General features: G+C 34.7%; 1 protein-coding gene across 2 annotated transcripts in view; it reads right to left on the bottom strand.

Annotated features, from left to right (window-relative positions):
* Nucleotides 1–2163: 2163 nt before the first annotated feature.
* Nucleotides 2164–12403, bottom strand: part of LOC140160995 (spartin-like) — a 37905-nt gene continuing 27665 nt past the window's right edge. Inside the window, exon 7 of one of the 2 annotated variants that reach the window (XM_072184360.1) lies at nucleotides 2164–4109. In XM_072184360.1, the coding sequence (XP_072040461.1) occupies nucleotides 3842–4109 (268 nt within the window). In that variant the 3' untranslated portion in view covers nucleotides 2164–3841. Of the gene's footprint in view, nucleotides 4398–12403 lie in introns of both variants that reach the window. The other variant, XM_072184361.1, reaches the window with a different exon arrangement.

Genomic DNA, 12403 nt, shown 5'->3' on the forward strand with positions numbered 1-12403 from the left:
ATAATCATGAGGTGAAAGGTGTATTGTTCATTCCGGCTTGTGGAACAGTCCATCTTTCACCTTGTGATTATATACTGCGCCAATAAAGTATCCTTACACTTGGAAAAATAATCACAATGTCCAAACTGAACAATATTGGGATGCATTTGTTTTTTTAATAGATGCACTATCTAAACCTGCACAATATGACACCACATTGAATCCAATGTGACTTCAAGAAGCAAAGTTACAAGCATTTGATTAGACGAAGGTCCAGTTTTAAAAGTGACAAACTGGCCTATTCAAAACTCCACAGACTAGACATCTAGTTTGAGAGTGGTGAATGGCTAATTTATGCGTTTGGCTTTAATTTAAAACAAAAGGAACAAAAGAAAACTGAAACAAAAGAACTGACAAATAAAATGAAAGTTATGAAAAGTATACAGAAGTAAAAACTGAAATAAAAACTGCTTTAAATAACGCTTCATTGAAGAAATTGTGTTGTCTCTTTGTTTCGCTTGTTGGAATTTTTTTGCGCCTTGTATAGGCCAGTTTGTCACTTTTAAAACTGGACCTTCGTCTATTCAATTGTAACTTTACTTCTTGAGATCACATTGGATTCAATGTGGTGTCATAATGTGCAGGATTAGATAGTGCATCTATTAAAAAAACAAATTTACCCCAATATACACCAGGCACAAAAAGAAACTTGTCAGTTCTATTCATCCTTGCTGTTCAATAACTTGATAATTTTGGATTATTCTGAAATATACATTTTGTTAATTGGACTTTTCTTTCTCATTTGACACCCTGTTCGTGAACATTGACCAAGAATTGACCAAGATATGCGCCTCCAAACTCTCAAACCCCAAAATGAAAAGTTACAATTTTAACGATTCAATTGTGCCTGTTACACTGTGTGCTTTATTGATTGGCCCGTGGTGCTTGTGTGCAATACAACGATGCGTTCACATTGAAAATCGTTGAAAATGCAACTTTTGATTTTGGGGTTTGAGGCGCATATCTTGGTCAATTCTTGTTTGTTTTTCACGAACAGGGTGTCACATGAGAAAGCAAAGTCCAATTAACAAAATGTATATTTCAGAATAATCCAAAATTATGAAGTTATTGAACAGCAAGGATGAATATAACTGACAAGTTTCTTTTTGTGCCTGGTGTAGTTCAGTTTTGAAATTTTTCCAAGTGTAAGGATACTTTATTGGCGCAGTATATTTCAACCATCACACTAATAGACACTTAATATTTGTTTACCAGTAATGAAGATAATTGCTTTCTTTAAAGAGAACATACTAGAGTAACACGCTCCGTCCAGCATCCTCATAGTCTATACCTTCGTTGTTAACATATACATGTACAGTACACTATCATAATGTCAACTACACACAGAAGAAGGTTCGGTGAGCATCCAGCCTTCCCCCCCAGCAAGAATATTGGCAAAAGAAATGACAAATGTATTTAAAGAGGCATTTCGTGATCTACGGCGTAATTTCCCCATTTTCACAACCAAAAGTTGAGATTTTCATACCACTGGAAACCTCTGGCTACATAAAGTTTATGTACAAAAGATTCTTGCAGATTAATTTGTTTATCAAAAATATTGTCGAATTGTGTGAGTTGAGCAAGTTCTGGTGTACCAGAACAAAGTTACAACACATTGGCTATCAGTCAGCCAGCCGGTCACACTAGGGAAGTTCTGCATGTCAGATTTCTAAAATGATGGTGCAATTTCTTTTTCTGATTTCCAGAAAATGATAAATGGGTTTCCAATTCGTACTAGTGGCTATGGAGCAGTGTAATACACATAATCATGTAACTTGCAAACACAAAATCAGAATCAACTGAAATTTTGAAAATAAGCTTTTTTCATGAATATCTACTGAAGAATGTCATAAAAAGAGGATGCTAAGAAAATTGTAAAGGACTCTTTGACATTGGAAAGTCCACTTTAATTTTGTCACAAAAATACTATGTTCACCCTTGACTACAGGACACTCGCACAAATTGGGCTATTCCAGTTGAAATCCATACACCCCCTATAAAAGACAAGACTTCAATTACCCACCCAGGGGTGTAGATTTCAAATGGAGACACCCATTCAGGTAACCCCATTTGAAATTCACAACCCTGTGTGGAAGATTAAGGTCATGTCTTCAACAGGGGGTGTATGGATTACAACAGCAATAGTCCATTGAAAGTACCAATATTGACTCCTTGTCTGTTTCTAAAAATCGACACTCAAGCTGACAGCCAATAACAGAATCATACTGAAGTGTTCTTTCAACACTATTTCAATCACGTTCGTCAAATTTCAATTTTACAATAGGTGCACTTTTATAGAATTTGAAATGTCACAACAGAATTGCCAATGTTCAAATTGACATTTGCACATAACTACATAGCAGAGCATTATATAATGAAGAATTCACATGCAAAATGTGATCAATGTCATGTGTTGCTAGTTTAGGTTAATAACTACGCATCAGATATTTGGAGGGTATTGTAAAAAACTCTTTACATTGCCTTTGGAACCGAGGAATATCACGAGGAGCATGATAGCCTACAGGGATATTCTGAGGTCCAAAATAAAATGTTTTTATTTTTTACAATGCTCGACATATAACTGGTGCAAAGTTATTAGCCTAACCTAATTCATAACTGTCTCTGTAAGCGTAAATTGTTCTGTTGCATATTATGCACCCAGGCAGAATTCACTGTACCGTATAAGGTAAGTTTTAAATAGAGAAAATTGGGAATCCACAACGGGGGAAATGCAAAATTTCTTGTCAATATTTGTTTTATTTCTCCTATTCCACCCAATGTAAATATCAAATGGTCCATAATGCTATACACACAGCAGCCTTTTACCATACTGCATTTTGCATCTGAAAATTTAGATCAGCATTTCAGATAGAAAACATGCAGCTTTAGTTGCAATGACAAAACACAAAAACAAAAAACCTCTTGCAGCCTAAAGAGGTTTTAATGCAACTTCAAAAAATCCCCCAGTTTTCTATGACGTTTGTGAGTATATTTACATGTACATTGAAAATCAAGTAATAATACCTATCCCTCTCACCATCGCTCCTTTGGCTTTCCTCCATAATAAAGTCTATTATCTTGATGTATCAAATTTTGGGTTGGATATGTGAAACAATCTGATCCCTCAGACCAAAAGCAGAAGTTTGGACAATCTGGGTATATCCATTACTAACATGCTGCTTGCTCATTACCTAAAGCAAGTTCCTGGCATACATGGTTGCAAAGTTATCAACTTTCATTATTTCCATTTTCTTATGTTTTGCATTGTATTTTTGCCTTTATTTCAATTTCATTATTGCTGACTTTTGTCTGATTGGATCAGATTGTATCACACATGTGAACACCTTAGAGCTAACATATACATATTGATGTTCATAGGGTGAATTTTGAAAGAAAATCTGCAACACACTGATGATATTTTGACCTACCATATTTCATCAAATAAACAGCCCAGGGGCATTGCATTTTCCAAACAGGGGGAAGGGTATTAGAGGTCATTTTTAGAACAATAATTCCCATTAAAATCATTAGGTAAGCTTAAAACTCATGCTAAAATGTGAAATGACAAACTATGAACTAGAAACACTGATTTCTGGTTCACTTCCGGGTTTCAGACCTGATTTTCGCTGATTATCAACGCTATTATTGACCATGTGTGCAACTTGGTAAGCTTATTACACAGGATAGCATGGAAATATCAGCAATTGTTTTTTAAACATCTTGGTTGAAAAAAGTGGTGGGAACGTTTTTTTTGGGGGGGGGCGACTATTCGAGGATATACGGTATATCCCTCACTCTTAAATCAAAGTGGTTCTTTGACATCAAGATTTCTGTTTTCTTCATGATCTTCAGTGGAAGCAGCCTCATTTCTTCCAATATCTTGTGAGCAGTTTGATGATTCATTTAGAGGACTGCTTTCATAATCGCTCACAAGAGCGTATCCAGCATCCTTCGCTGTCCGTTTCGCCACAGCCTTCACTCCGATATGACTGAAGTTGTACGCAGTAAACCCAATATTCGTCACAGCACCTAGTGAGTTGTCTGTTATACGTGCTGCATCTTCCCCATACCTGTATTATAGATATAAAATATAAATCAAGCACCATCAGCAACACAGCTGGCATTACTTATACTGACCCTGATGTGTGATAATGGATGATGATCAAGATGAGGATGGAGGAGGAGGAGGATCGTCTGGTTTGGTTTCGTAGTCTTTCACAAGAGCTTTGCCAGTATCTTTGGCAGTACGTTTAGCGATGGCTTTAATTCCAAGGTGTTTCATATTGTACGCTGTGAAACCAATGTTGGTTGCTGTGTTGAGTGAGTTATCTGCAAGTCTTCCTGCATCTGTTCCATACCTGAATATAATACAATACAATGAGAAATGAAAGTGATACATGGTATAGCTGGAATAAATTGATTTTGGGAAAATGTGATGTATGATCTGATCCAAGCAGGCCAAAGGAGTCAATTGCAAAATTGAGATACATGCTACTAGTAAAGGTGGAGAACAAAAGCAGTGAAATTTGGCATTATAATATAACTCATAACTAATATATAATTTTGCAACCAAGTATGCTAGGGATGTAAGAATTTCAGTAACTACTCCCCATTCCAGAAAAATACAGCATGCACTAATTGAATAAAAAAATATATTCAACTTCTGCAAAATAAAAAACAAGTTAATCCTAATTATTCCTTTAGTAGTAACTTATAGAAGTTAAATTCCACTATTTAGCCAAATTTATGAATTAAGGGCAAAAAACATGCATTTCTAGGGTGTTTTTGCACATACAATCAGGTTAAACGAAATCTAATTTCAATTACCGTATTTAGTCAAATAGTCGCCCCCCTCAAATAAACGCCCCCACCACTTTTTTTCAACCAAGATGTTTCAAAAATTCCGATATTTCCATGCTATCTTGTGTAGTAAGCTTACCAAGTTGCTCACATGGTTGATAATAGCAGCAATAAATGGCAAAAATCTGCATCGGCAACCCGGAAGTGAACCAAAAGTCAGTGTCAAAAGTTCATAGTTCATCATTTTAGCGTGACTTTTAAGCTTACCTAATGATTTTAACGGGAATTGTCGTGCTAAAAATGACCTCTAATAAACGCCCCCCCTTGGGAAAATGTAACGCCCCTGGGGGCGTTTATTTGACGAAATACGGTATGCATTCTAATTTTTAGAAAAGATTGTTTCATTCTCATAACCAATCATTTAATTCAAGTGAAAATTAGAGCAAATATTATACTCATGATTTTGAATGCTTAATTTTTGTCAAAAACATGCCGAAAATGTTTTTGTTTTTTTTTAATCTCCATTTAGTACTCAATGAATGATTATGATTGAGCTTTGTTTCATTTGGCAGAATCTGATAATATTTTTTGAATCCCAAAAATTAGTGCTGTATTTTTCTTGAATGGGGAATAATAGTGTTTTGATAATTTGATGATAAAATGTTCAAATCTGCCTCCTTCCTGGTTGGATCAGATTATGTCACATAATGGTATGTCTTATATCCCGATTGGGGGTGGGGGGTGGGCATAGGCTTTGGGAAAATGATGTTACAGGAATATGTGAAAGAAACCCTGAAATTTGATCATAGCAAAATGTTTGAAATTGTTTCTGCGGGAAGAATACTTGATCAGGGCAGAGAAATCAACCCTAACACACCCTAGGCTTGAGTTTTGCCACATTTTCTCATGCTTTTAGCTTTAATTTTATCTTAAGCTTTTGAACAAAATGTGATGTAATATCACACAGTGACAGTACAGATTGATTTTGGGGGGGGGGGGTGCATATTTTCTAAATGCAGACCTTTTCAAGGGAAATCTTCATTCTAGCCAAAAGCTTACCTTTATCCCCTCTGCAATTTATTTTTGGATCCTATTTTGTAACAAATTTCACAGAAATTTCATGATTTGGGGTATATCTATGCCATTTTCCCAGGGCCATTTTTGGCTCACTTTTGCTATCTTTATACATAAAGCAGACCTTTTACAGTTTTATGGGAGGTGCGTTGCCTGACGGTTATCAACCTTACCAGTAATAGGCGTACTTCTTAGGGTTGTGAGTGCATGAAATCCTATCATTTTTCATTTTCGAGAGCTTACTTTGGAACAACTTTTTTGACAGACAGCCTGGATTTTTAAATCAAGCTTTAGCTATCTTCTAATGTTAACAGGGGAGCACCCTGTCATGCAAACATCACATCTTTTGCAGTATACAGTTACATAGAGCCGGAAATCATGCATCACATCTCTGCATTGATAAAATATGACAGCAGGAAATGAGAATGGCTTCATTGTTTCAAATGCTTCTATATATGGAATACGAATCAGGCAGGAAAACATTTATCTTAGGATTAAAAAACATATGAAATGAATATTGACAGGAAGCCAAAGCCAAATTGAAAAGGGTTGAAAAAAATATCATATAAATGGTTATCTTGTTTGCATTACATTAATTTGCCATATCTTTATGCTTGAGTGAAAATTCTGAGGATATTGTCAATTCCAGGAGTGGGTGGGAGAGATGTGCGGCAGATTGGGGTAGCATTTTCTGGCTCCGCAGATTTTAATAGATCTGGTTTAAGGAATTGGATAGCAACATTTGCACAGTATTTTTTGCAGGACATGAGAGCGCATCAGACTCAAATTGCATTCTGATTATGAGGAATGTCCTTCTGATATCAAATAATTTAGAATTTTTTAAATTGGTGACATAATACAAATTTTATGACAAATTATTAAATATTGAGATATTTTTATTATTTTTCATATTTAACAGTCCTCAAACTAAAATTTATAAATCTAATGATATGTACTTAAAGTGTATGTAGCTGGGAGGAAAAGCTGACAATCACTTGAAAACTTTGACTTTTCGTATTAAAGATACATATTTTGTCCCCAAAAGACCTAAATTTTTAGGTTTTTGGGAAAAAATATGTCTTTAATCTGAAAGGTCAAAATTGGATTTTCCTCCCAGCTACATACACTTCAAGTAAATATCATTACATTTTAATATTAATTTTACTTCAAGGACTGTTAAATGTCAAAAATATCAATTTCTAATAATTTGCCATAAAATTTGTAAATATTGTGAATTTCAAAAAATCTTAAATTATTTGATATCAGAAGGACATTCCTTGTATTCAAAATGCAATTTTACATGTCTGATGTACTCTCAGGCCACACAAAAAATACTGTGCAAAGGTGGGTGACAGAACCCTTAATGAAAGAGTGGTTTAAAAAAAATAGTCTAAACAATCTGGAAAATGTATGTGCTACTTTTACAAGCAAAATTGTGAAATTCTAGTAGAAATTTGCCAAGCTTACCTTAATTTTGAATGGGAATAATTTCAAAATTAAGATTAACATATTTTTGGGTTCCTCTTCTTGTCAAATGAGGTATATTTTTAGAGTAAGTTTAACAATCCCAGCTACACATTCCCACTCGATCCAAAATCAAGAACCCCTCCCACCTGGGTTAATTGAAATACTTCATGCTGCCAATGAGACAAAGCAGGAGAGGAAGGGGAAAAAAGATCAAAAAACAAAAACAAAGGGCATGCAACTCTGAAAAATGCATATATGGAAAACTTTAAAATTTCAACAATTTCACTTTAAAACTACCTTGTTTTGTAAGAGCAATCACTCAATATGCATTGGAAAAAACAAACCAAGTAAAATGACACAGCTGTCTGATATGAATTTTTTGCTTGCTTTACACAACTAAATCTTTGAGTCCTTGTGTAAAGGGCTTTAAAGCTTAAATTGAGTGCTTATTGTGTACATATCCCAGAAAAAATAGCAGCTTTTCGAAAGAAATTGGATCCCATTCACCAGCATTTAGTTAGCAAGAGATGTTGGTGTATCTTGAGCCTACCTGGTCTTAGTTTTTTCTTGTGGAGTCATATTTTGTAAATGCTTGTTGTTAAAATCAAAGTGTCAAAAGCTTTGTAAACCAACACCTATATACATCAGCAACAGGCATGCAATTATAAGGAGGTTGTAGAATAAGACCTGTTACCCAATAACATTCACTTTTGTACACAACACTGATTCACCTACTTTCTCATTTTGTATTCTTTTCAATTCCTATAGGAATACTGTGGCCAACAATGATTTTAAACAAGCTGGTTTAGACTTTATGCCCCAAGCCTAAAAACGCCTTATTTGTCTGTAGACACAACAAAAATAGTAATAACTATGTACAATTTAGGTCAAATGACCAGCAAGGGTGAATTATTCTAGCTAGTACAACCAAAAACATGTTATCGCTAGTGAAAGCTATAATGTTCTCACCTACAACCACTGAACACCCCTTTGACTATAACATGACGTGCATTAAAGATGGTTTGCTAAATATCTAAAATCAGATTCATACAAAATATTCTCTCGAACTCGAACAATAAGCCAGTTAAAATACATATTTACAAAATAAAACCTAGTGACTGACTTAACTCAAGTAATTGGCTAAAGGAGCTGAGATTGGCTTGTAGCAATATAGCAAACACTTGCAAAATCAACATATAGATTAGTAAATTACGTGATGCGTAAAACGTGTCGTCGCCAGAAGAGCAATTCTCAATTCCCTGGGGCTTGAACAAACTTTTGCGGCTTTGAAAAAAAAAAAAAAAAAATCAAAAATGGGGAAACCAAACCCCGAAAGAGGATTTTGTGGTTCGTAAAAATATGAAAATATTTGTCAAATGACCTCAATTGACCCCTAGATGACGTTTGACCTCACATCCAATAAAGGGTCATTATGTCCAAGTTCCATTCAAATCCACCAAAGCAGGTGGGACAAATCAACACAAGAAGCCAAGGTTAACATTTTGGCCAAGGGTTTATATTTTGTGTATACATACATCATACATGCACAGGGTCAGAATTTCGTTTCACAGTGCGAGAATCAATCTTGATTCTGGCAGAATAAATTTGCGGGAATCATTTGATTCTTGCCAATCAACTTCTGGGTAAAGTACAAAGGTTTGCGCGCAAAGCTGTTCACAAGAATCTTGGCGAGAATCGATTCTCGCTGAAATTCTGACCCTGATGCAGACAAATTTCAGAGCTCATTTTATAGTCCCCTTTCCAAACTTGGCAGGGAAAATTGCAAGTTTTCTTCCTTCAAAGGTAATAAAAACATACATAATAAAAAACATGTATTTTTATAACATGTGTTATGATTGAATTCACTTTAAAAAAATGTGACTGTTTGAGTATTGTTTTAACACTTTAAAGCGTTTATTTAATTTCATGACAAAAATGTAATGTAGGGCAAAAGTTTACAGCAACAGAATAAAATTTTATGAAACTATTGAAAATTTATGAAGTGTGCAAGGTGTAAATAGTGACGGCTGCTATAAATGAAATTCTGTTAGGGATGTTTTGATTTAAAGACCTCAGTGCTAGGCAGAACCAATTAATTCTTTTCATGCAAAATCAGTACTTTTAAATCTTCAAACTTCATGACAATCAGCTAATGCTCATGGTGCTCAACTTTCCTGCTTCCAAGGTGTTTATCAGAATGGCTTAAATTTGTTTTCATGTTTTTATTTCCATTTGCCATCAGTCATGCACCTGTAACTAATAGTAATAAGTGCTGAATATAGAGGGCTCAAATTAAATTCTCATGGAGTATTATAGGGCTTGCTATTTTTGGTATAGTCCGTTCAGGCCAAAATGATTGGCGATGGGTAGATTCAGATCGCGGGTAGACTATGGACTTTCAATTTTGAACGGGCAAAGTCCCTAACACTCACACTGTCAATCATACTTGTTTATCAATCAAATTTAACCGCAAGCAAATACAAGACGCGCTCATGCATTCACTGACGCGTTCATGCAATTACACAACACAAAAGCCGCATACTTGTGTACCATGTAGTTATTAATGGTAATGACAGGTACCCGGAGGATTTAAACCATAACGAGATCTGGGCGACCAATCACAAGCCAGATCCATTTAAAGATGCATTACATCATGGCCAATTTTAGTAGGCCAGATTTCCGACAATCTCATCCATAGAAGCTCATAGACAGCCGTGTTAAGCATGAAAACCACAATCCAAAGTCAGTAGTCCACTTGGGAAGGCCAAGCTAACAAACAGAGGGAGTAGGGTGACTGAAAAGATCAGATGTGAAAATCTATCAATTGTGCACACATTAATTAAATCAGAATTTTAAGCTTAAATGCAATATCCAGAGTATGCACAATGGGCAAGTGGACTACTGGGTAATCTAGATCTCGGGTGGATATGTGCATAGATAGTGAAGGAGCTCCACTATCTATGATCTGTGCATCAATAAATTAAATGGGGTAATCAAATTTAGGTTAACATGTATTTGCAAAATTCACGTCTGGCAGCCATTATATAACTTATTTCAGTAGGCTGATAATATGGAAACAGAGGAAAGAGAAATAATCTTTTGCATATATTTCATATAGGTTATATAATCATGCTCATACCCGTAGCTGCAATGAAAGTAAAGTAACCCCAGGTTCATGCATTAATTCATTTTGCACAAAAATACACAATAAATAACATAATGACAAAAATAACTAACACTTGTTTTCAATCATCCCAAATGAGATTTTGAACCCATGCATAACATGAAAATATTATTGCAATGAAAACAATGATGACTATACAAATCCCATGAAAATTTAACAACCCAAACAGCAAAATAAACATGTATACACAAAACCAGCTTTTGTATAAAATAAGAGTATGCAAACACCACAGTCAAATAAATTATTAAATGCAACTCAACCAAACTCCACAACATACATATGAATGCGTAATCAGAACCGTATTATGTCACTCAATCAAAAAAGCTACAAATAACATAAAATAATCATTTTGGCCTACTTTTGACTGTATATTAAAGAATGTGTCACAGATGTAGAATGCATGCACCCACCTATATCCTGTTACACAGTTAACCTAATTACACAGCTTCCAAAGAAAGCATTCCCTTTACATTTCCTTGATCAGAGGAGATCATGGTTATAACCGCAAATTGAAAAAAAATACTTGCAACTAAAATCTTAGTTAATCCACAACATTTGTCAAGTTTGTTTGTAACAATAACAACAAGCGGCGAGAGAATAAAGCATTGAGAACAGTGTTGTGTGTAGGTACATACAAAGATGTTGTTGTAACTGCATGCATTACATCAGAAAGTTGTATCAGTTTCAGAGTCAATTTAGTTTTCCATAAATGGAAGATTGTAACATTTAAACAAAAACATAATAGTGGACAAAGCTGTTAACCTACAAACTGAATGGATTTAATAAATCAGGAAGTGGACAGTCACAAATGAAACAAGAAAATACCAGATCGGTGAGAAATCTGAAACTCTATTTTCTTACTCTCATACATTTGCACACTTGAGGGTAAAAAAACACAGGAAAGAAATCAAAAACAAAATGTTAATTTAAAATGAATGTCCAAAAAGAATTTAAATTCCTGATTTTAGTATAAATGAGAGGCTGTGGAAACAAAACTAGAGAGATGATCTGAAATAAAACAATGTATCTTAAACCTGACTACCCAAACAAGCTGTATCTGTATTTATTTTGTATACGTACCGTATTTTTTAACAACAATTACAAATACATGTGTAATAGCATGTTTTATCATACCACTAAGGGATACATCAAAGAAAACCATTATACCGTATATTATTTAATATCTAGTCAGTGAGAGCGTATTGCATTAGCACAATATGTATATTCGACGAGATACACATATAAAGTGATACCTAATACGCAGATTAGTCATCCAATTTTTGTAATTTATGTTTATCCTTTTTTGCAACAATTAGAATGCTAATAAAAACTACTATTTTATACTAAAAAATGTAGCATGTGAGTATATATCTTGTTGAAAAATAGTTACTGCAGAAGTGAATCCCAAAACCATATCAATTTGTAGCATGTGAGTAGCATATGTTGTACTCCTTAGATCAATTGGCCCTCATTAACAGATGATACTGGGACTTTGCCAGTTGGTGAATGTCTTTAGTTTATGGGTTTCCCACATCTGATGAAATGTGATGCCTTATTTTGGGATTCACTTCTGCAGTAACTATTTTTCAACAAGATATATATGTACAGTTTAAATGCTTGCAGACCTCAAGCTAGAGCACTTTCAACAACATAATTTACTTAAGGGTAGTTCACAGCATCTTGCGAATGGTAGTGAGCTTGAGCAAAATTGCATTGCTCAATTCATAGCGAGCGTGTAGAAGAATTCAAATATCACAGATATACTTTTGTAGGTCCTGTGGTTCTTGAGTTATGTTGCAAAGAGGGCTGAAACAACAACACTTTTGTAAAATGTACATA

The sequence above is a fragment of the Amphiura filiformis genome, chromosome 9 (assembly GCF_039555335.1).
Source record: "Amphiura filiformis chromosome 9, Afil_fr2py, whole genome shotgun sequence".
In the NCBI taxonomy this organism is placed as follows: domain Eukaryota; kingdom Metazoa; phylum Echinodermata; class Ophiuroidea; order Amphilepidida; family Amphiuridae; genus Amphiura; species Amphiura filiformis.